The 25,540-nt window shown below is 44.2% G+C and overlaps 1 protein-coding gene and 1 pseudogene across 2 annotated transcripts in view; one reads left to right on the forward strand and one right to left on the reverse strand.

Moving 5' to 3' along the window:
- Window positions 1-882: 882 nt before the first annotated feature.
- The window catches only part of Kcnk10 (potassium two pore domain channel subfamily K member 10), a 137,207-nt gene continuing 112,549 nt past the window's right edge, over window positions 883-25,540 (reverse strand). The window contains exons 5-7 of one of the 2 annotated variants that reach the window (XM_037210766.1): window positions 12,778-12,964; window positions 8,512-8,654; window positions 883-6,427 (exon numbers count right to left, since the gene is read on the reverse strand). In XM_037210766.1, the coding sequence (XP_037066661.1) occupies window positions 5,807-6,427; window positions 8,512-8,654; window positions 12,778-12,964 (951 nt within the window). In that variant the 3' untranslated portion in view covers window positions 883-5,806. The remainder of the gene's footprint in view (window positions 6,428-8,511; window positions 8,655-12,777; window positions 12,965-25,540) is intronic. The other variant, XM_037210765.1, reaches the window with a different exon arrangement.
- Window positions 15,451-19,893, forward strand: LOC114698784 (annotated as a pseudogene).

Genomic DNA, 25,540 nt, shown 5'->3' on the forward strand with positions numbered 1-25,540 from the left:
CAACTGCTAGTAGACTACAGAGTACATAATAGGTGTCCAAACTCCATTACCATGTACTGCCAGCCAGACTGGAAGACACACGCAGCAAGGTCATCTCAATGTGTCTTGCAACCTCTGAACCAGAGAAACTGTGCCTTTCAGAGCAGCAGATCTGCTACAACGTCCAAATTTAGTGTCTCGCGCATGTGGCTTATCGTACTGCCCAACCCCAACAACTTGCAATTGAAATAGGATAATAAAAATTTTTTAAAAGGAATGTTAAGTGCACAGCTAAAATGCTAGCTTATTAAAGATTTCTCCCCTTAGGGGTGCAGGGGGGGGGAGGGACTCCAGACTCCTCCTCTACGCAGTAGGTTCCCCTAGCTCTGTACTCATGAACACACCACAATGTGCTGAAGGATGAGTGGAAGCCAGGGAAGGAGCCTGTCCTGTGATCCTGAGCAGGGTGCCCAGTGCATCCACTATGAACCACACACATCCATAAAAGAAAGGAAAACAGGACAGACGTTAGATTGGATCTTCCAGGTCTTTGTTGCAATGTTCTCCATCATTGGAAAAAAAAAATGTATTACATCATCAAATAAGGACAGTAGCAGCACAGCTTATTGAAATGTTACAAGCAAATTTCCCACTTCTCCTCCTAAGAACAATACGAAATGCCCCCCAACACATTATTAACTGTAAAATGCCTTTAAAAAAAAAAAAGAAAGAAAAGCACCATGAAATCCTACCGAGAGAAAAATAGGTAAAACATCTCCACACGTGTGTTTATCATCTGTCATCACTAGGTCCCTTGCCTGAAGTTCTGGGACAGAAAAGGAACAAAGGGTTAGCATACAAGGTGATTTGCATATCACTTCTAGGCATGGCTGCAGCTAGAGCCTAGCCACAGGGAACAGACAGCGCAGCAGCCTCTGTGGCACAAGTATACTGAGATGATGGACTGGAAGTCTTCTCAAAAGGGTTTCTTTTTAACGCCTAGGAAACTGTTTTGTTTTCACTTAAGGACAAAGAACATAAAGGGGTCCCCAATCTCAGGCACCTGTGAAGATGATAATCCCATCCAGTAAGTCAGAAACACCTCTCACTTCTCTCTACCGCTAAGCTGGTGTTGTGTGATCTTCAGACACAAAGGAGCACATGGAACATGGAAAGGGTGGTGAGGTGTGACATGGCTGTCACACAAGGGCAGAATACGGAACTTTATCAGAGCCACACCACATGCAGACTTGACAGCACCCGCAATGCCAAATGAAAGTGGTGTTGTGTGCCTTGTTGAGGCCATCACTAACCAGTTGTTACGCTGTAGCGGGGGAGGCTTCCCCTGTCCCCTCAGCCTCTGTCTTTGCACACAGTCGTATCCTAAGGATGAGAAAGACTGCCGGACATGAAGCATTGGCAAAAGCAGGAGGCCAAACTGCAGGAGGCGGCAGGGCTGGCTTTCTTTAGAAAGCTCGTTTGGCTTCCTTTCCTTCCGGTGTCTTTGCTCTAATGCTGAAACCATTCTGTGCACTGGATGGTTGACGTTCCTTCCCAGTCCAATGAGCCACAACCACCTCCATCAGAACCCTGGCACACATTTTCACTAACCCCCCCCCCAAAAAAAACCCCAAGCATCCAAATAGGTATGCAGCTTTGACTTCCCCAGGAGAAGACACCTCAGAAGGCGGGGAGGGGTTGTTTGCTCTTGTGTAACACAACTAGAACTTTTCACATGAAGTTGTCCCCATGGAACCCAAAAAGTCATTTCCTACTTGCATGTGTGCCTTTGCGTACCAGAAGGAGGGAGGGAGAAGGACCTGAATTCACAACTCAATCAAATGGAGCCTTTAGTACAACTGAGTGCAAACAGCAATGGCTTACAATCCTTTGACTAGTCATAACACCATTGCCCTGCCCCACCCCTCTACACGTCTCCCCCCAAAAACAACCTGCATCCTGTGAGCTGCCAGGTGAAGGGGTGCCAGACTAGATCAGTGGATAGACCCTATATGGGAATATGATTCTAATTTGGACACCAGTCTCTCCAAAACATCTGGTCTCCACCAACCATGCAGAAAACAAACACCCAGGGTAGGAGTGGGGCCATTAGTCAATATTCAGAACTCCAACTCAATAATTTTCTGATTAAATTAACTCATGAACTGGGAAATGTTCTCTCAGAGCACTATACAACTGGAAAAGGGCTTGGTAGTGATCTATGCTCAATTCTCTTGGTGTGCAGTTGAGGTAGAGGGAAGCAGTGTGCCCATGAGCATAAACTGTGACGTGGAAGAGCACAGTCCCAGATACCTGAATTATGGGCCAGTGACCTCTTTCTCACCACACATGCCACCCACATACACACTGTACAGCCCTATACCCAAACTGCCAGAGTGCACCAATACTGAGTTAGGACTGGGTATATAATAGAGCCTCTCCAAACTATCCTTTGGCTCTCACTAATAAACTTCCAGATGAGAGAACTCTTCTGGATCCGGCGGCCAAATGGAGCACAACACTGCCTGCTGAAGATGCTGAACATGTGTAACATCCATCCATTTATTCTGGGTTTAAGAGGGGCAGGGGGTACTGATGGGAAGGGGAGAGGCTGGGATGATGTTTGTATGTAACACATAGCAGCTGTCTTATCACACGTGTTCTGCATGTTATTTACCCCTATCTTCACAGGGGTAACATCCAAACAACCAATACCTACAGGCTTAGCATGTACACATGAAGAGAAATTAAATCTCTCATTCCCTCTTCAGCTTCTCCTTTGGAGAGTACTTCATAGTTTTTGGAATGCTTTGTACACACACACTATCTTCATAGGGTCTTCTTTGACATCATTTAGAACCTGTATCCAACACTCAGGGAATGGGTTACATACTCTCAATCCAAGGTTACGTTTGATTCTCAGTATTACTGCGGTTTGATTCTTGTGAATACATCTTTGCACACGCCAACCTGTGCACCTCTTCCATTTGGTCAGTCACGTATCTCAACCCTCTGAGCTGTCTAATTCCTGCTGTATAAAGAGTTCCCCCAAGAAAATCAAGTAAAGTGCAAAGGAGTGCTTTTGGGGGCATTTCTAGCAATGCAGAAAAGGTGCTGCCTAGAGCATCCCAAGCCAAGAGCATACAGTAGGTATCTTCGAGGGCAACCTTTAAGGCCAGGTTTACTCCAAAACTTCATGTCCTCATGGGAGTAAAAATGCCTATCTTCGCCTCAGCTCTGTCAACTGTGCTCATGAAACTTGTAAGATGTGTGCGTGCGCACACTTGCAACACACACAACCACACGCATGCACGCACTCTCATTCACAAGGGTCCATAACGTGGACACTGTAGCAAAACTGAAAACAGACTCTACCCCCTTCTTGCTGTGTACTACTGGTAAGTTAGCCTCCCTGAGTCTCTGCGTCCTCATCTCTACAAAGAATCTGTAAATGCTTCCCAATGCAATATGGTGAGGTTTCAGTGAGTGCCATAAATGCACTGAATAAATGACAGGGTGCTTCTTTACTGGATACAGGTCCAGTGCCTGCAGCTTTAACACGATCATGAAGACATGGCAAGGTACCACACAGTGGAAACCTAAATGAATGAGACCCATGTGCAGTTTCATTGGAAAACTTGTCAGAATAAGAGAAATCCCACTTATCTGTTCTTTAACATGTAATGAGCCTGACTGGACCCTTGCCCTAATAAAAGCCCGGTGTCCACACCTGTATAAGTATCATTTCCAAGAGTCTACACAGCACTGTGAGGAACACCAGTGAGCCAATGTTCTGTTCTGGAGGAGGAGATATCCCAGACAAACCCTTGACAGAAAAGACCTCGCCATAGCGATTCTTATTTGACTTCTCAGATCTCTAACAGGATTCTGAAGGTTTGGGATCTGAGAAACGGGCTTCTGTGCTTCAAGAAGGGGACAGCTGTAAGCAGGGCATTTGAGGGAAATAGGCAAGGGTGATGGGGTCTTCCATGGTACCAGTGGTCAAGGAGGCAGTGGGTATAATTTTCCCCTCAGTGTTGGAAAATGATAGATGGTCTCTGGGAATCTCCACTTGTGCTATAATCTAATACATTCTGTGAATTAATTATAGAAAATTACATGAACTTCCCAAAGATGGTTCTGAGTCTAGAAGACCCGTAGCCAGCAATTGTCTCATATTATACGGTCCAAATGTTTAAGTGCAGGGGCCCAGATCATCAGCTAGCTGAACCAACACACCGACCAAATCTGATGAAAGCCGAAGCTTACACAGGTGAGACAGAAGCCTACTGTGGATTTCTGATCAAAATCATCCTCCCAAACCTACCGCTGGACCTTTCCCACAACGTTCCCTCACCGAACATTGTAACCTGATAAGCAATCACAGCTATCACATGTTAATCATTGCTTGCCTAGAAACAATGATAGGAGAGTTACCATCTGAGTGAAGAACAGGTGTGAGAAGAACAGGCGAGGAAGGGTTATATCTGCGTAATAAAGGCATAAAGAAACACAGGCATAAAATGAAATTAATAAAAGACACGATAAAACACAAGAATGAAGTGAAATATTTTGAATACTCCTTTTCAGTGTTATTTTTTAAATGGCATTAGTGGCACTTAAGCTGCAAACAACTTAAACCATTTCAATCTTAATGTACAAGGATTGAGTGAGAGATTTGTCTTCCTTTTGCATGGAAATAGCAAGACTGAGTCTCCTAGCTATGTCTACTCTATGACACCCAAAAGGACAAAAAGCCCTGAGATGGAAAGATGCCACGGTCCTCCTTGGTGTGTCTCATAAACACAAGATGTCTATATTTATTTTTATTTTTTAAAAAAAATTAGTATCAGCTAGACAGAAGAGCAAGCCATTGGCATCATGCAAAGGCAATAATTTTGGTATTTCCTCCCTCTTATCAAAACAAGTTATAATTAAAGTTCCCATAGAAAAGTGAGTATGAATGTTCCAAAATCAGTTTATTTTTACCTTCACACCCACTGAAGAAAATGCATGATTTGCCTTTCAACCAGGCAGTGGCTGAGGTGGTGTTTTCACCAATGCTTGCAAGCCTGCCTGGACGACCTATCCCAGGAAAAGGACAAAGTTCAGTGGGCTTCTGTCATTGGTTAAGGAGATATCCACAGTGGGATGTGTCTGTGATTTTTTTTTTTAATGAGAAAAGCAATTGCACCTTATAAAAACGTGTGCTCTGATCAGCTTCCCACCAATTCCAGGTACTCTTGGGTCCCACGGACGTTCATTTTGTAGGTGTTCTGCACTGTGGCCTGTCAAAATTCAAGCTGAGGACATGCCAAAATACCCATGCAAACCCTGGCTAGAGTTACCAGGTCACCTGAAAACAGCTGCCCCTGTTGTGTGCAAACCTATCACGAAAGGTAGGTTCAGGAATGGAGACTCCATTCAAAAGACAAACCTGTCCTCTCAGAGGCTAGTCTAAGGAATAGCTGCCCGTGTCTACGTGCCACATCAGAGTGGTGCTGTGTGAGGGCTATAGCGTCGCCATTGGGAGGCCCCTCACAGGGACAGCCCGACACCTGCTACGGATGCAAACGCTCCCTGTTTTGTCCTGCCGCCACTATCTGAAATGAAGCTCCTGTCTGATTTCCTTTTGGCAGAGCCAGCTTTCAGTCGTGTATGGCACAGTGAAATATAGTCTTCAATGTTATGTAATTTTGGACTAACAAGAAGTCTGTTTAAGGCACGTGTCTCAGTGTGAATATTTAAAAAGAAGAAGAGAAAAGGAAAACAAAACCAAACCACAAAAACAAGACAACACTTAGTCCAACTCCAGAGTCTTTAACATTTAGTTTCTGTCTTCAAGTAATGAGTTGTTCTCCAGCCCCTGGTCTTTGGTGTCCGTGGGTACCATTCCGTTCTCCATCTCAGCTTGCTGTTGTAGACATTCTGTCAGCATGGCTGTGCTAGAGTTGTCTGAGTTACACATCTTTTCTGTCTCCTCCTCTTTCTTCTCTTCATCCAGAGAGTAATTCCGGAAGGTTTTGTAGATTTTCTGAACATCCTCGGGTAAGGTCTTTTTGAGATCTTTGTTTTTCCTCTTGGTGAGTCTGGAGGTGGACCCGAACTTGTTGATGATGTTGTCCTCAGAAGCGCCTTGCCCGTGTTTGTTGAGCTGTTCTGACCCCTTAAGGCGCAGGTTGTTGGGTCGGTTGTTGATGCTTTCCTGGGATGAGGCCTTGAAGCGGCCTGTATCCAAGGCTGCAAAGACAGAACGCTTCTCGGGGGAGAGCATGTCCAGTGAGTGGGCCCTCTGGTCCAAGCCCAGCCTCCGGCGCTCCATACTGCGGATGGTGGCTGCTCGCTGCAGCTTGTCATGTATCTCAACGCTGAGTCGCCTTCTCGTTTCCCGGAACTCGGCGGTGACATTAGCTTTCCATTCGGCTGCGTGGGCTTTGATTTCACCCACCTGGGCGAGACAGAAGAGAAAGAATCAACTAAGAAATTCCTCTCCCTCCGTGCTTTTCAGAACCTCACAGCCCTCAGGTATCCCAGGAGGGGGGCTGTCTCCAGGGGAGCCCAAGGAATGATCATCTCCTAGGGAAAGGGAGAAAGCACTACATCTGTTTTCTCCGATACTTCCTGCCATTCAATTAGTCACCCATGTCAGACTGGCTAGTGGCTAACTAATGGAGTAGGGAGAGCTTGGAAGGACTTGAGGTTGGGAAACTGTGCCTGAATACAGGCAGGACAGCGTCTGGAGGAGAGATCAGGATTTCCGTTCCACTTGCGTGCTCTCTCTCTCTCTCTCTCTCTCTCTCTCTCTCTCTCTCTCTCTCTCTCTCTCTCTCTTCCTCCCTCCAATTGTATGGCCCCAGTTTTCTCACATATATGTCTCAAGGAGCTTCTATCATCCATAACATCACAGTCCACATCTAACTCAGTCCTGGCCATAAAATCAGTGCCCAGCAAACCTCTGTCATTTCCTATCTTACCAATACTTCTGTCTTGGTAAGATGACCAACCTGTCCCAGCTTCCTGAATTCCAAACACTGAGGATAGAACTCAGTAGTAGAACACCTGCCTAGCATGTACAAGGCCCCAGGGTTCGATTCCTAAGGTAATGAGAAAGAAAAAATGTCCTGTGAGTCAGGAAATCCCCCCTAAGTCCTGGGCAAAGTGTGATAGATGGTCAGTCACCCTCTATTGGAGTCATGCTACAACCATGTGTTAAGGGACTTGTCCTGGCAGAGGAAGCCCCTTTAAGGGACCTGATAACCATATTTCCATGGTTAAGGTGCAGGAAAAGGGCATTTCTACAACAGCTAAGATACTTTCCTAGAAAGTGAAGTTTTGCTGGAGACTCATCGCCAAATTCCCTGGTTGCTTAATTCACAGGGCATGCAGTACCCACATGCATCCTGCTTCCCTATAGAGGTGAATGCCTCAAGGCTTATTACCATTTAGCAAAGTTTGTGTTTACGTTGTTCCTCTTTTGTTATTGCCAATATTCTGCAAGTCAGCTGGTCATCAGGGGAATCAGTCTGGCAATGGCATTGGCAGTGTTTACACAAGCCAGGGGCATTAACGCGTAAGCCCAGGAATTGGGGAAGAGGAGAGCTCCTTAGGCAACTGTCTCCTAGATCCCTTTTTACCAGATGACCTGAGCAGCTACCCTTAAAGGGAGTGTCTGTCCTTCTTTGAGTTTTCTTCTCCCTGTTTCTTTCATTCCCTCGACCTACTTATTTTCCTCTCTTCACAGAAGAATGACATTTTCAGTGTCCTAAGTGTCTTTTCCTCTTGTCCTTGTCTTGCCTTTGTCTCATCAGTGATTCTCAACCTGTGGGTTGCAACCCCTTTGGGAGTCAAACAACCCTTTTTACATGGGTCACACATCAGATATCCTGCAAATCAGATATTTGCATTATGATTCGTAACAGTAGAAAATTACAGTTATGAAGCAGCAATAAAATAATTTTATGGTTGGGGTCACCACAGCATGAGGAACTGTATGAAAGGGTCATAGCATTAGGAAGGTAGAGAACCAGTGCTGTAGAGTTTCTTATAAACTTCTAGGAGTGAAGACTGCAGGTATCTGTCAACAGGAATAAAATCTGAGGTTCTGAACATTGGGGGACATGGGGAAATATGTGCAGAGAGGACCCCTTGAGCCTGTTTCCCCCATGGCTGTCCACTGTTCAGCGACTTTCACCTAGCGGTGTCCAATGTGCCGTCTCCACGCTAATTCTGAGACCTGGAGGACAGGCCAGCTTCCCCAGGCTCCCTATGAGTCCACAGAGCCTCCCACATGTTTGCTAACACAGGCAACTGCGTTCTTTCTGCAGCAACCATCCACCCTCACTTGTCATTTCCATTTTTTCCTTTACACTTTTTTAGCAGTTATTTACTAAAGGATCTAGAAATAACTACTATCCACTCAAATTTGCTTCTAAATAGATGGAAAAGGAAGCCATATAATCCCTTCATGGTATCAGAAATGGACATTTTTCAACAAGGACTAATAGGATGTTAAGGACATTGGTGAAGTCCTACCTCTTCTTTCGTCTTTTTGGATAGAACCCGCAGCCAGTCTCCGATCATACTGAGGACAGCCGCAAAGTAGGCAAGGCCGACAAGGATCCAAAACCACACCAGCGGCTTATACCACTCTCGGTAATTGATGCCAGCATTTCCCCCTGAAAACAACCACATGGTACTTTAACAGGGTCGGCAATTGGTCTTCACAGAGCACATTCCAGGCCATGGAGGAAAATACCAGTCCATAGTCCAGTTATATAGGCCATTAGGCTTGCAGGATACAAACACAACAAAAGCCGGAGTCTTGATTGTAGCTTAATTTCTTTGATTCTTAACCACTAAAAATAAACCTCAGTTCTGTAACAGAAAAATGTCAGTGGTCACCTTGAGTTATCTACGCTCATTGGCAAAGAATTGACTTCACAGGAGAAGTAGCTCAGATGCCAGCCTACCTGTCATTTTTGTTTTTCCCATACTTCTCTGAATTTACCTTATTAACACAGATTCAGTACTTCGAGGGTTCAGCCTAGTAGTACACACCATCACTCAAGAAGCAGAGGCAGGAGGAGCCACTGTAAGCTCAAGGCTAGCCTGGGCTATACAGTGAGTTCCAGATGAGCCAGAGCTACACAATGAGAACTTGACTCTGAAAAAGGAGAGAGGGGGTGGACAGGGGGAGGAAGAAAGAGAAGACAGAGCAGGAAGGAGTAGGAGGTGGAAGAAGTGGAGAGAACAGGAAAGAGAAAGAAGCCACGAGGGGAGGGTAAAGGGAAAGGATGAAGGGGAAGAAGGAGATGGGAAGAATGAGAAAAGGAGAAGGAAGAAGAAAAGAAAGGAGAAAAAGAATATGTATAAATATTATATATACATACATATATATCTATAGATAGATAGATAGATAGATAGATAGATAGATAGATATCAAAACAATGTCAAATGATTTCAAACACTTGGAGTCATTTCCTTCTAAATTTTACATGCATTTACCAAGAAAAGAGTGAGTATGCAGAAGTAACAACATTACTGAGACTTTGATGCATGAAATAGAGATTTGATACTAAGAGAGGGATTGGTGTTTACATGATGCTCATCTTGGGGTCAATTAGGCCAGGCAATTAGAGTCACCATATCCATAGCTAAACAGTACCTGTGAGGCCAACTAGTTCAATCCCATTATCTTATAAATAAGAATTACGGTTAAAAATCCATCAAACCAAATTGGCCAGTTGTCTAATGATATTGACTAGCTATTCCATTGAGTGAAATGGTCATTTATTCCAAATAATTAGTCTACTTATTCTAGCCTCCCTGCTAGCACTCCTGAGGGTACCACTCACCCAGATAGCAGTCAGGGTGCCTCCAATACTAGCAGCCAGGACACTGGGCGATGAAAGACTTCTAGCCTTTCTCACTGGGTCCTGGTTGTCACCATATCTGGCATCACTGAAGCTGGCCTGAGCTCTATTGTGTCAAGAATACCTTGAAAACCCAACCCATGGTTCTTAATAAATTCAAACCTAATCTACAACACAACTCATGAATTCTACCACAACAGGAATGCAACTGAAGATACGGCTCAAAGGTTAAGGGCACTTATTGCTCTTGCAGAGGACCCACAAGGTGGCTGATGACCATCTGTAACTCACACTCCAAAGGATTTGACACCTTCTTTTCTGATTTCCAAGGGCACCAGACACATGCATGGTGCACATACATATGTACAGGAAAAAACATTCATATGATAAAAAATAAGTTTTTAAAAAAAAGGATTCCAAGCACTGTCATAAGGTTCTGAGGTGTCTGGTGTCTCTCAGCTGCCTTCATTTTCTCCCCTGGAGCCAACCTTCTTCAGGATTGGTGGTCATTTTCTTTGTATGTTAGGCTCATCTCTTCAAGTGTTCTTTCCCCTTTCAGCTAAGTAAATATTTACCTTTGCAAGTCACTAGGACCCAGCCAAGACTGTCACTGGGGTATGTGCTAGCCAACAATACAGAGCCCATCCTTCTGTGTAGCCTTTTGTCAGTCATGGCTGAAATTGCAAGCTCTGTGTGCACTCCCACTCAGGGCTGTGAAATACTGTGGTGTCACTAGGCTGCCCCAAAGTGGGTCAGCTGGAAAATAAAGTAACAATCAATCCTTAGTGGCTCACCATCCCAGTTGTAGTTCTAGTAGAGCTGATACCCAATAAGATCACAGTGACCATCAACTCTTGGGCATGCACATGTGAATAGTCCAGCAACCCTCCTTGTCACTCAGTGTATTGACCCTCTGTATCCACAAGCTGTCTGAGTGGAGGGATTCAACCAGAGATGGATCAAAAATATCCAAAAAAAATTATTATGTCAGTATTAGACATGTGCATGACCTTTTATTCTGATCACTCCCTAAATAACACCGTATGATGACTATGTGCATAGCATTTACATTGCATTAGGTATTACAAGTCATCTACATACAGATGGTTTAACACGCACAGGAGGATGTGCATAAATTCTGTATAAAAGCTCCATTATTTTTTATGAGCGGCTTGGGCATCTGTGGATTGGTCCTGGGGCCAATCCTATGGAGGCACCAAGAGCACTCTATTAATAAATACACTAAGTGCATTTTCCACACATACTCAACAGGTTGATCTGTGTGAGCTCTGACAACAGGACTTTGGAAGAGATTGGTTTAGGGGCCAGAGAAACAACTCAGCAATGTCAAACCCCTGCTGCACAATCAAGAGAACCAGAGCTTGGATCCCAGCACCCACTTAAAAAGCTGGACAACCCACACATGCCTGGTATCCCAGCTCCCAGCAGGATAGAGACAGAAAAATTACTGGGGTTTGATGGCTTCTGGTCTAAGCATGAAAATATGAGCCTCGTGTTTAGGGAAGAGACCCTGCCTCACACGAACAGGCAGAGAGAACGACAGCAAAGGACAGTCGGTTGCACCTGCACCCACACCCATGTGCATATGTGCACACAGACACGCATCCATACACATGTATGAATAAAACAAGAACCTGCCATTTCAGTCGGTATTATGCAGGCTAAGAGATCCTAGTCTATGAAGGCCTCTGGATAAAGGAACTGCAGTTCTGTAATCACTAGGAAAGAAGACCCACCCAGGCAGTCCAGGTCTGAGACAGTGTAGATCACCCTCTCTGGAGTAATGAATGACAGCAGGCCAGGATGCACCAAGAGCTCAGTCCACAGCGGCTAGTAATAATAGCTAAAAAGCATAAACGGGCTTTGAGCTTTTTTCCCCTCAGCTCAAGAGTGCTCTCTCTTAGCCAACTAAAATAGAGGGGGGGAAAAAGCATCAACACTTGACTAGTTCTCACAGCCAGAGCTCTGTCCTTTGTCCTGACTAACAAATTGGTTAAAGAGCAGGGTCTGTCACCAGTGCTCAGACTATCCTTGGTCCTCAGGTCGCGGACACTAACGCAGTCATCGCCAAAACACTACCCCTTGCAAATGACCCTGTGAAGTGCTGAAAACGGCTGTGATGTAGCTCTTTTTCTGCTCTCACAGGTATTTATTTTAGATCGGAAACTCATCTGACTTTCCCCAGGGACCGTCGTCTGTGGATGATACCAAGGGATGGCCCAAATAGGCTTAGAGACTGGACAGGCTTGTGGCTGTTTCTTTCCCGAGCTTTAGGACTCCATCCAGACCTCGGTGGTTGAGTAATGTGCACAAGGAATGACTGAGGGGCGTCTTGTATCGGGGTAGCAGAGACAGTGGCTCTCACTTCAGTGTTAGGAGCTTTACCTGCCAGTCTCCGCAAACCAACCTCTATGCTAACTGCTCCTGAGTCTGATATTTGCCTTTGGCTGATTATAGTCTTGATCAAGTTGACTTGGAAAACCTTAATGCAGTTGAGAAATCAAAGATCCAGTGAGAAATTCGCTTCACCCTTACATAATTCTTGTAGTGATGACAGCACTAAGTCAGCATCCTAAGGAAGAGGGGCCTGGCTTTCTTCTCAGGCAGGAAAACAATCAATCAATCAGTCAGTCAATAAATCAATGACGTGATGCTGCTTATCTCACACTGAGTTGACAAACACTGAGCCATGTTCATGTACCTCCTCTGCAAATACCTGTTGCCATGATTTAGGTTCTTTCTTCTCAAAGCTGGGAACCCAGACCAAGGGCCTTGGGACTGCTGACCAAGCACACTAGAACGGAGCTAAAACCCCACCCCCTGGCACCACAATTTGGAAAAGGGACACCAACAGATCGTTTTCCCCACCAAGGCTCAAGTGACTGGGAAAGCCCAGGTTGCTTACCTGCCACGAAATCACCAAAGCCCACTGTAGTCAGAGTGACCACCACAAAGTAAATGGACTCCAAGGCTGTCCACCCTTCGATGTATCTAAAAATGACAGCAGGGATCGTCACAAACACGATGCAGCCAGCCAAGATGAACAGAATTGTTGAGATGACCCGGATCTTGGTCTGACTCACTTGCTTTTTCTGGGAGAAGCAAAGGAATAAAAGGAATAGGCAAAGTCAGAGGTAGTATCCTGGATTCAGAAGACAGGTACCCAGTAAGAGATGCTACATCTGTGGTTTTTATCTTTTCTCCAGTCATAAGCACCTGTATAGAATTCTAATAATACCGGCAGACTCCTTGCTAGGGTAATGCGCACACAGATGTTTCCAGGTGTCTACAAAGACCCTCCACTTGAAGTAGAAGCCTACTTGTGTTTTTAATATCCCCTGCATGGTTCCATTACTACAGAGCAATTCTGATCTCAGTCACCAGAGTAATTGTAATTACTTCCCAAGAAGATCTTGCTGGCATCTTCCATGTATTACTGATCTACTGGGGATCTGACTTTCAGGGCTCTTCACCCATTGGCAGTGTCAAAAATAATAGATTAGGGGAGGGGGAAATGACACTGGTTTGCAAGAGGCAGTAAGATCGTCGCCCACCTTCTTCATGCCTCCCAACAAACAAAATGAAGAAAAACAAAAGGAAATGGATCCATAACAAAAAAAAATCCACCATCCATCCCTCATTTATGGTGGGCTCCAGCTAAGCTTTAGTATAGCTCTTTATCCACTGTGGAACGTGCATTTCTCTAAATACGTGTTGAGTTAGTGCTGTGGTTGTCATATGTGTTGGCTGCATCACCATATCAAATAGATGAGTCTAAAAGGTCAGTGGAAGCTTTCTCCTGTGCCCACTTCTAAAGAATCCTGCAGCTAGATAGTAAAAAAAAAAATGCATGAAGACTGGGGCTTATACTGACACAAATGAACCACACCAGCATCGTTCCAGGTGGATATGCCTCATCCTTGGAAGGGCCTTCTGATGCACTGTGGTCTAACCTGGCCTTGCCTCTCATGAGATGATCTCAATCTTTTCTGAACTCCCAGAACTGATGCTCCTAAGATGCTGTGTTATTGAGGGACTTCAACACCATTTAATGGCATAAATATATGAAATGGGTATTAGCACTACCAGGCTTCATGGCCTGCCTACATGGCCTAGGTTGTTTTTGGCAAACGTACATAGCACTTGGGGACAATGTAGGAAATCTGCTTCCTGTTCACTGCTCCTGGTATCTCTGAAGGCAAAGAATCTCAGAGCACAGAGAGGCCAAATGCATTCATATTCTTCATTTTACTGATATAAAACAGACACCAAGAGGGGCCAAGGGACTTGCACAAACTTGCTGTTAATGAGGGTCAGAGCCAAGATTAGAATTCTGATGTAATTAACCCTCAGCCCTGTGCTTAATGACGGAAACAGCTCCCAGGTTATTCAACAATTGATCAGCTCAAAGAAAATTGCCAAATAAAGTTGACTCTCTCGTAGCACAAGATACCAGATGCAATCCTTCTGAAGAACAGGCTATCTTGTGTCCATTATAGGAAGACTAGGAATGAAAAGTAGTCAGTGATGCAATCCTTCTGAAGAACAGGTTATCTTGTGTCCATTATGGCAAGACTAGGCATGAAAAGTAGTCAGTGTGCAAACTGTCTGAGAAAAGGTAAAGAAATGCAAAGCAAGTCACTGCATCTGACTAATAAGAGGGCAGTTAGCATGCAAAGTGGGAGTGGGAGGTAAGACAGCAATTTAATCTGTATACCTGTCTCCTCATGTCCTCAGGAAGGCCTTCTAAAAAAATTATTGATATAGCATGACAAATGAAAATACCATCTTTTTCCTAAAAGCATCACAGGAGAGGTCAGTTATCTGAGAACCACAGGAGACACGTTGCCCATTTCATGAATTACTGTGTTGAATGAGAAAGCTTTGAGGGGGCGCAGCTGAGCCCCTCTGACAATCCAGGAACTTACAAGTCTGGTTGAGTTTGCAGACATGCACAAAATGTTCAGAGTCTGAGAGGAGAGTCCATGGCAGTTTATTACGTTCATCTAATTGCTGGCAAGGGGACTATCATCCCCCGTTTCTATAAATTGCCCTCCTCAAATGCATAATGAAATTAAAGTGAATTAAATGTTTGTGTGATACTTGTGAAGTCCTAAATTAGAATGAGAACACAACTTTCATCCAAATGAGGATGTGGTTGGCAAAGAAAGGTGGTGAGTCTGTGGGAGGCTGGAGATTTACCCAGCCTCCTGAATGGGCAGGAGTGGGTTTGCTTGATGGAAGAGAAGGCATGTGTATAGCAAAAGCTGGGTACTAGTGCTCCGATGGCATTGTCTATTAGAGGGATCACCAGCAAGGTAGACATTTCTCCTGCTGCCTCCTGCCCACACTGACCAGAGTGTTTCTGGACTCCCAGGAATTATGCTAAGAAAATATTTGGAACATTTAATTATTTGAGGAATTGGGGGGACTTAAGACACATTTTTGCATGACTATGTAGAGATGTATGAAATAATGCATATATCCATGCTTGCTTATAAAAATAAGAGATGTGAGCCCCACGTTGTAGCAAAATCTGTGATTCCAGGCATTTGTTTTTGCTCTCCACTAGACAACCATGACAAATAGACAAGTGCCTTCTCTAAAAGGCAGCTTTCACCACACGTGGAGCCTCAGCCTGTCCCATGTGTTGAGCTGCAGGCATTGGCTCTACAAGAATACACTCCTGAGGGAAGGCTCTAGGTGTTCCTTCTGCAGATCTTTGGAGGTTTCTCTGTTGTGGAATCATTGGGGAACGTGTCCAGAAGCTGCTCCCTTATCACATTTTGCCAGTCAGCTTTGGAAAGATTTAAGCACCGAAATGATTAGAACTATCATTGCTCACAGGAAGTCATTACTTCAGAAGGAAAACAGATACAAGGTATATGAACAAAACAGGCACTTAGGCTTGAAAGACGTCGACATTCCACTGGAAGGTAGGGATCTTGTTAATATACATGAGATGTCTCAAGACCTTGCTCCAGAAAAGTCCAGTAGCAAAACGAAGTCAGAGAAAATGGTCCTGAGTGACCAATGGAAGCAGTTCCTCCAAAAATACAAAGAAGAAAAGCAGCTTCAAAAATTGAAAGAACAACACAAGAAAGCTAAGGGAGGGTGTTTAAAGTGGGTCTCTACACACCTGCAGCACCTGGCTTTCTCATCACAGACCAGAGGAGTGTGAGAGCTGAGCCAGAAAAGGCTTTTCCATTCGGTGGGCAGATTACAAGATCAAAAGCCAAAGACCACATGGAATACACTAAGATTGATAGTAGGGGTGTTTGTTCTTCAAGCAACACAATCTGGCCAAAAACAAACTTCTGAAGACAAAATAATGGACAAAAAGAAAAACGTTGTGCAGTCCATGTGTCATCAGAGAAAGTGACTGGATCAGCTGCGACTCAGAGGGCAAAGCAGGTGGCCTGAACAGTCTCGTCTGCCACAAAAAGAGCCAGTTCCAAGAGTTGTTGATGAGAATAAATTTAAAAGAGTGGGACCAAGTAGAAGAAGACCTGCCAAAAAGGTTGAATCCAAGCCTGACCAGGTCATTGCCTCTAAAGTTGATAGTGAAGAAAATAGTGTGGATCCACAGACCAGTGTAACAGATGGAATGGATCTGAGTGGAGTCTTCCCAAGGATGGAGAGCTTACCTAAGACAGTTCCTGCAAAAGTGAAAGAAAGGAATTTCCTTGCAACTAAGCATTTGTGCGTTTCACCCACCACGTGGTCTGAAGACCTGTCAAATGGGACCCATGAGTCATAGAAGCGACAATGCTCTCTTGACACCCAATCTTACTGGGACCCTTGAAAACCAGAAGTCACTACAACTCAAAATGCAGCAAATGAAATCTTGGTACAAAAATCTATAACTTGCTCTACCAACACAGCGCAGAAAGAATCAAATATTTCAAAGTGCTTTGGATTCTCCACAGTCTGTGATGAAGAACATGGCTTAAATCAAAAGGAAGCATCTACTACAAATTCCAATTGCCTTTCTGTGGAAGGAGTCACGTCACGAGGAGGGTGAAGGCCGGGTGTCTCAGCTACAGCATGACGTGCAGTATTTCAGAAAAACCCTCCAGTCAGAAACTAACAAACTAACCTCACACTGCCTGGAGTGGGACAGGAAGCTGAAACTGGACATTCCTGACGATGCTAAAGATCTTAACTGGCACCGTGGTTGGTCAAACAAGACTCTTGATTATGGGAAGATTCAACAGTTTGAAGGACAGGTGGATAATTGTGAATATAAACGAGGTGAAAAGGAGACTGCCTGTTCAGATCTGGATGGATTAGGGGATATGGTTAGTTTTCAGGTAGATGAAAATGAAAATTTCAGGTAAACCAAAAATTTAACAACCTAATCAAACTTGAGGAAGCTGGATGGAAAAACAATAATAATCTAAGCAAAAAGTCTTGCGGGGGAGGGGAATGGTGCCTGGTAGAGCAAACAAAGCAAGACAAGACGGTGGTGGAAGAATGGCGGCTAGACATCATCTGGCTGCCGTACAAAATGCAGCGTAAGAGAGACGGCCGCAGGAAGAGCATGCCCCAGTGACAGCTGTGGAAACATGAAAGGCAGTTGACAAAATCGTGTTTGATGCTGGGCTCCTCAGAATTGAGAGTCCTCTTAAGTCATGTTCAGGACTTTCTTCTGACGGTCGTTCTCAGAGATTTGGAGCACTCATGTCTGCCAGCAGAGTCATGGCTGAGGGTGGGGACCTTCTGGGACAAAGGATTTCCCTGGAGAATCTGACCCTCAGAGCAGCCAAAGTGAACGTGTTGATAAGACACTGCTTTCAGATATTCTTGAAAGCAGGTCTGACAGAGTAGAAAAGATACTTCGAGCCGTGGAGAACAAGACTCGAGCACTGTAGACCAACCATCCCCAAGCAACACCAGTCTCTGTGCACAGGTGGGGACCAGACAGCAAGATCGTGCCAGACACATCTCCTTTGGTGGTGACCTCATCTTCTTCTCACCTCTGAGACCCCAAAGTAAAGAGCACCAGGAGGAGTTTTAACTTAAAAATAATCCCAAACACTTTTTTCTTCATATCATTAATTCTCTGATACATTCTTAAATTGTTGAAAATTTGAAAATATGCCTTATTATTTTTCTATTTTGTATATTTATACTGTGTTACATAATGTTTTAATGTTCAGTGTTCATCAAAATACACTTTGGTGGGATACTGTAAATACTGCAGGTTATGTAAAATATTAAATGTGAAGCAAATCTTTGGGGAAAAAAATAGACTCCTACTGTAGAAGGACTTTTAGGGACAGTCTAGGGACAGACTACCTGGGCCACACCCTGTCCTTACCACTAAACAGCTGAGTGACCATATGCAAACTTCTCAACTTCAATACAATGGAAATAGGAAAGCCTACCTTGTGGGGGAGGTTTAAAGATATTTGTATAAAGGTCAGAGCAGGTTCTTCCAAGTGCTCAGTGGACGTGAACTAGCACCTTTGGTGTGAAGGTTCAAGTCTTCCCTTTAATGTAAACAGTGCCAGACTTACTGCTCCTCTTTGCTAATGAGAAATGTCTCCTCGCTTAAGATGATTTCCACTCAGGTTAGGAGGTCACCGTTCCTTGTCCCTTCCTGGATACATTACACCGTACAGTCACCACATATTCAGCTTGGAGAAAAATCCTCCTCTTCCTTTGGTTCTTCTGTGCCAACCGTGTCTAAGGCTCTCAGACACTCTCAGCTCACAACGTTGCCGGGGTTGGTTTGTTTGTTTGTTTGTTTTTCATTTGCCTTTTTGTTCGTTTCCTCCTGGTTCTCATCGACTTTCTGAAACCACTAAGAGCTGACAAGAGCATTTGGAATGCGAGAATTATGCTGCAGAAAGGAACTAAGAGGCCCGAGCCTCATCCTCTCTGGACACTCAAACCCTGTGTCTCACACAGAATTACAGAATGAAGCTGTTTCCCTAGGCAAAATCACATCACTCGTGTACCAAAGGTTGTCTGTCTGGATGTGGTGTTTTGTCAGAAGTGACGAGGTGTTTCCCTCTCTCTGTCGACTGCTTAGGACTCAGCTCCTTCTACAGATACTGTTACAAAATACTGGAAAACACTGTTAGACAAAACCAGCTCTAGCATCCAGCTGATGCTAACTACAGAAACTCTTGCAAAACTCAAAAGCCATCACCGTGTGTGTGTGCAGTTCTACTAAGGAGGACATGAGCCTCCTAAGAAGGAGGAAGGGCCAGCTTGGAGAAGAATGTGTGCACGCAGCTGTTTTCTTATTTTAGACCTCAGGAGGCCAACCACATGTCCAATTACTGTGAACACAATCCCCTGCTTGTTTTTGTTTACAGAAACAATGTTATTTTAGAGAGCTTGCAGATATTTCTGTTCACTCACTAGTTATTTTTCCTTTGATTTTTACTGTTGTATTAATACCTGCTTTTCGCCTTGATTGATTTCTTAGAATTCTGACATACACTATCCAGATTGTTCTGTCTGCCTTAGGAGTATTTTTAGTGTGTGTTTTTAGCCAGGACATTGGAGATCTTATTCAAAGACATTGCAACAAAAATGTTAGGGATAGGAGCTAGATGTGCAGAGCCCGCTTTTGTGGTGTAGTTGGGCTTGGTTGAAATTCAGATATGTCACCATGGTGATACAGTTGAACTGAGGATAATTTCTCCCAGTGGAAAGATAACGGGTACTGTCTTGGTAAAGGTTGGGTTTTATTTTCTTTTTATGTTTTTTGCCAAGATTTCTTCTAAAAGATCTACTTATAACTAATAGTTTCAACATTGTAACAAATAGCCACAAAGCACCAGCAACTCTAGAAACTTAAAGAAGGCTTTGGAACACCATTGTCTATAATCCCCATGGCAGAGACACTCTAAACACATTAGTGAGATCATGCAGAAAAATCTCCATGGAGACCATGTACAACACCCAAAGTTCAAATACACAAATGGACCATCTGTATATCAATATATATATATATAATATGCACATATACATATATGAGTTACATCCAGCTTGACACATGTCATGTAAGGTTTTTTTTTTATTTTTCTTAAGAAATTTTCTACTCACTCTACATACCACCCACAGATCTCACCTCCTCCCTTCTCCCACCCCCCAGCCCACTCTCCCAAGCCACCCCACATTCCTACATCTCCCAAATCAAGGTCTCCCATAGGGAGTCAGCAAAGCCCAGCACACTGAGCCTAGGCAGGTCATGGGTTAGTTTTTAACCACTGGGAGCTAATGAAAACTCATCTGTGATCAATAAACATTTATATTCATAAATAATAATACTATTAACTTATTCCATGCCAGGAAGACCATTTTAATACATTTATTGAGTCAAGAAAAGTCATGGAAAGAGATCCCCATTTACTTTAAAATAAGTTGCAGAATTTCTATTGTCTTCCATTGTTAACATATATTATTGTGACCTTAATATGCACCAGCCAAATGAACAGTTCAGTGGTTGAACAAGAATGGTATCCAAATGTTGGAACATAAAGGGAAATAATAAAATAATAAAACAAGTTCTGGGTTTTCTACCAAATGTCATGGATTTGAAATTGGTGCTGACACATTTTTTTCTTAGAAATAAAATTCTGTCAGGTCCCAAACTCATGTAGATTTCCAACAAATGGGCACCAAGGGGCTGGCTTTGTCAAAGATGTTAACTCTAACTCTGGCCACTTGCATCTCCATGAGTTTTGGGTCTCTGCTAAACTATCTATGGTCTTGATACGCTCACATGACTGTTCATATGTCTTAATCTCTCTGGATGGCTGCTAAAAGTATTCTAATTTCTTAGATAAATCTTGCCCTGTCCTTTTGGAGATGTGAGGTTACAGATATGAATTCTGGTGACATTATCAAAGCAGTTGGAGTGTCTCTAAACTCAGCACTTACTTTTTAAAAATATGTTAATCAGAATATCCATTTCAAAATCTCTGGGCTTCAAACTTCCGTGGAAACAATATTGTTCATTTTCACTTTCATGAATACTCCTTTCTGTCATATTTCATGGTTGTTTTTTTAAATCTAACTCAGCTATTCTAACTCATTTTTCTTCTTTCCTTGATCTAGAGTACACAGTAGGTGGTGTGTTTTGTCAATACATTTGTTGCATGACATTTCCTAGGGAGATAAACATATATTCACCCCAGAGAGGGCACTTTCAACAGACCGAAGGAACAGTTCCATATGTGTCTTAGCAAAGCAGCATGTTCACTGAGGTGGTTATTTACAGGAATATAGGTGTGGGGTTGCTTTTAGGACCATGAATTACTCAGAAGCGGATGCATCGCCAAAAAGCTCACCCCGACATGGCTGACAGCTCAGGCTACATCCCTGGAGCAACCTGCAGGATGCTCCTCCCTTTGCAAATGCTCCTATAACCCTGTGGAGAAGCTTTGTGAATCTTGTAGCTTTCAGGAGCTTCCTGTGCCTCCAAGTTTCCCCAACATCCTGATAGATTTCAATTAACTGGAGACTTCAAATCCTCCCTCCTCTTCCCAGCAGGGAATGTTTCAGTTCAGAGGAAATAGCTACACGTGTTCTTTTATAAAATTTTTCTTTATCTTCTTTAGACAATTTTTTTTTCAGCATTGGATTTTTTCTGCCTGATTTTTCTTGGATTTATTTTATTTTTGAAATTCTAACAAGAAATTGTCAAGCTTTTGTAGTTGTTCTTACATCTTGGCATTATTTTTATACAGCCTATATTTTAGGTCCACACCTCTTCCAACTGGGCATCAAAGTTATAATCATCCTCTTTTGAAGGATGTAGGACCAGGACCACCAGTACCGACCTTGTTGGAAAGCTTATTCCATTTACCGATTGCATGTGCGTTTGCTTCTTTATAAATTAAAATTTGGCTATCTTCCATCTGTACTTCCTTTATAAGAAGTTAAAGTAGGATGAAACATTCTTGTTTTTTCTATCAGTAGTTGTACGATTCTCTATCGGTTTGGCGGCCATAATGTTTTCACTAGAAACATATTGGAGAGCAGTGTTGCCACTGACATCCCTGACATTTGGATCTGCACCGTGTTCTAAAAAAATGTATGCATAGTCTCCTTGCTGATGTCTGGGCTCAACGTGAGCCATGTTATTGTAAACTGTCACGTCAATGCCACCCATCCCTACTATGAAAGGTACCTGTCCTGGGTGTCTCTAAGGCACGGTGCGGAAGAGTCCTTTCTTCATCCTGACCATTTCACTTCAAGTGCGACCACCAGCCTCCACTTGCAGAGGACCACCAGCTGGCTGATGGGACTTCTCAAACACTGCTTCATTGTGCTGAGATATCCTCCAGAGGTCCACGTCTCAGTTTCCTTTTTCTTTGCTTCCTTCATATACAAGGAAGCACCCTGATCATGCTCTTTTTTTTTTTCTTCTCTCTCAATAGAAAAATATGATCCTTCAGTTTGGGTGTTTTTTCTTGTGAATCGGGTTCAGAGCTGCTGCATAGTAAGGGCTATCTTCTAAGCCCCATCCACTGCTTCCACGCTTTTTTTTTTTTTTTTTTTTTTTTTGTCCTTGCCTGTGTCCTGATAGCAGATCACCACTTTTGATGGATGAAGCTAAACATCCTCAGTGTGGTCTTCCCCTCTGAACAAGATGACTCATATACTTCCAAAGCACACTCAGTGCTGCGTGCTGATAGTGGCCTGAGGTTCTAGACAGGGTACCTAAAACCCCAGGACCCCTGCAGAAAACAAAGGCCAGCTGAGGGAGGAGGCGCTGGAGTGGGGACCGGGCACACTCAGGCAGGGGACAGTGCAACGGGGGCTCCGGAAAGACTTCCATCAAAAATTTCAGAAGTTAGTGTCTTGCTAACCTTTGGAAAAAAATGGCTATTGGAACAGATGGTCTGCATCGGAAATTCAATCTTTTCCAGAACTGTAAGTACTCTTAGATACCATGGGCTGATCCAGTTGTGAAAGACAGGGCAGAAGTGGAGAAGAGGAAGGAGGATGGGGAAGGAAGGAGGTGGGAGAGAGAGGGGCAGAGAAGGAAAAGAGAAGGGGGGAGCTAATGAAAGGAGGGAGGAGGAGGGGGAGAGAGAAGTCAAGAAAAAGAGGAACTGAGGGAGGGAGAGGGAAGGGAGGAGCGAGGAGTAAAAGGAATAAAAGGAGGGAGAAAGAAGAAGAGGGAGAGGAGGTGGGAGGACATGCAGGAAGGGTGGGAGGAAATAGGAGGGGGAGGGGGAAGGGGAGGAGATTGGAAAGTTAAGTAGCCCTTTCTTCAGATCTACAGAGGTTACTGGTCCCAGGGTGGGAGTTCATGAGTGTGACCGAAACCTTTAAGGGCGCTGTCGCTATCCATGGTGTCTGGCCTTAGTCGTTATTGAAGGTAAAATGTCAGTGCCTAAGGACACATCAGAGAAAAAGGAGACAGATGAAGGGAGTGAAGGGAAAGGGGACTTTTCATGTCCTCCACTGTGCGTCAACTACAATGGATGCTCTTTGCACCTGTGCTAGCTAAACATGCAGAAGCTTTTGACTCAAAGCCCCAGTACAGGGGAATACCCCAGATCCCATCAGTGGAAGAAGAGTCATTTTCTCTAGTTGAGGTGTGAAAGGAAGAAGAAGGGAAATCTACTGAGGAGCCATATCTGCAGAGTTAGCCTGCAAGCCGGCTAGACAAGCCCACCAATATTTGCCAAGCATTGTGCTGTAGATAGGGTACAGGAGAGCTGTAGTAGAGCAGACACCCAATTCCCATAGAGATGCAAGGGGCTCCACTCACTGCAGCACATGAGGCCACCTTGCTCTTACTCTGCCCCCCCCCCCCCCAGGAACTAACTCGGGCTCTTCTTTTCAGTTTAGGAACAAGATTCACCCAAGAAGATATCCCAACTCTGTTGTGAGATATTTGGTTACACCGTGTGAAGATGTGTCACTGTGGCTGGTTTAATAAAAAGCTAACCGACCAATAGCTAGGCAGGAGGTCTAGCAGGGACTTCTGGACAGAGAGAGCTCTGGGAAGAAGAAAAGCAGACTCTCCAGTCAGACGCGGAGGAAGCAGGATGGGCACAATGGAGATGAGGTAATGGAGCACGTGCAAGAATGTAGATTTAAAAATAGGAGTTAATTTAAGTTGTAAGAGATGGTTAGAAACAAGCCTAAGCGAAGGCCAAGCTTTCATAATGAATAAGTCTCTGCATCATTTTTTGTAAGCTGGTGGCCCAAGAAAAGTTCAGCTGCTCAACTCTGGGTTTATATTAGGAAACCCATCTGTTCACAGATAAACTGTATTCACCAAATATTGAGAGAATACATTAAGCTTCAACTTTTACTAACATTTGGGAATTTTACATTATGCACCACAATCCCACTCATTTTCCAGTCCCTCCCTATCTGCCCGTCACCCTTTGTGGTGCTCCCCCACAAAGAAAAATTTAAAAATATTAATTAAAAACAAAAAACCCACTTTGATCCTCCATTTTTCTCACTTCTCTAACTCCTCTTCATTCATCTCAGTAGCCCTGGGAACTACACTGTGTCACACAGGACACCCTTTTGTTCACTCGGCTTTACTTGCAAATGTTCATGGCAATGAGTTGTTGGTCTGGTTCAAAGCCTCTGGCTTCTGGAACACCATCAATAGTGGACCCTCACCGAGACTCCTCTCCAATATCCTGCTGTTGCCCCGAGTCATGTAGATGCTACAGCTATGGTTCTGACAGTCCCTCTGCACGTTCTGGCAGGTCATAGAAGGATGTGGGTCTGCGTGGTAGCTGATTTGGTCTGTCCAGGCCACTGGGACCACCCCCCTTAGGTGAGAGGCAGAGCTATCTCTTCTATGCCCCTGCCGTTGGGGCCAGCTCTCCTAGGTCCATGGTGAGGGGTGGGGCCAGCTCTCCTGAGTATGGGGCCAGCTCTCCTATGAGGGGCAGGACTAGTTCTACTGCAGTGGCCAGTGAGGGGCAGGGCCAGCTCTCCTAGGGCCAGCAAAGGATGGTGCCAGCTCAGTACAGCCCTCAGATTTCAACTTGCATGATTCCTATAGCCCTCTGTGGTACCATGGGCCACAGAGATTAACACCCAGCTGAAACAGGACCATGGACCCAGACAATGCCCTTGGCAGCACCTTGGGCCCGGATGTCAGACCACTCAGTTTGGCATGGCTATGGCAGCAGCACAGCCTTCGGATACCAACACAGCCATAGGTGGCAGCCCAGACCTTGGGTGCAAGTATGGTCTTTGGTGGCAGCATAGGCCACAGACATCAACACGGACCCCAGCTTTGGTAGGACCACAGACTCAGACATGGTTCTCAGCAGCAGCCCAGGCCCAGATGTCAGCATGTCCCTATGTGGCGGTGCAGGTCACTCAGATCTATATGGCCCCTGCTGCACCATGACCCTCAGAGAGCCACATGATCAGACCCTGGGCCTCTGCATAGCCCTTGGTGGTAACTGAAGCCATAAGCTTCAATTTTTTAAATGAATATATTTATTTATTTATCTAGTTAGTTAGTTAGTTATTAGTTTAAGTATATGGGTATTTGATCTACACTTATTTGTAGTTGATTTTTTTTTTTAAACTCTTTACTCTTTGCTCTTTGGTGGCCCACCACCCAACTTCCAAATAAACACATGGAGTCTTATTTATGAATGTCCAGCCTTAGTTTGGCTTATCTCTAGCCAGCTTTTCTTAAATTATGC

Source organism: Peromyscus leucopus, chromosome 14 (genome assembly GCF_004664715.2).
Source record: "Peromyscus leucopus breed LL Stock chromosome 14, UCI_PerLeu_2.1, whole genome shotgun sequence".
In the NCBI taxonomy this organism is placed as follows: Eukaryota; Metazoa; Chordata; class Mammalia; order Rodentia; family Cricetidae; genus Peromyscus; species Peromyscus leucopus.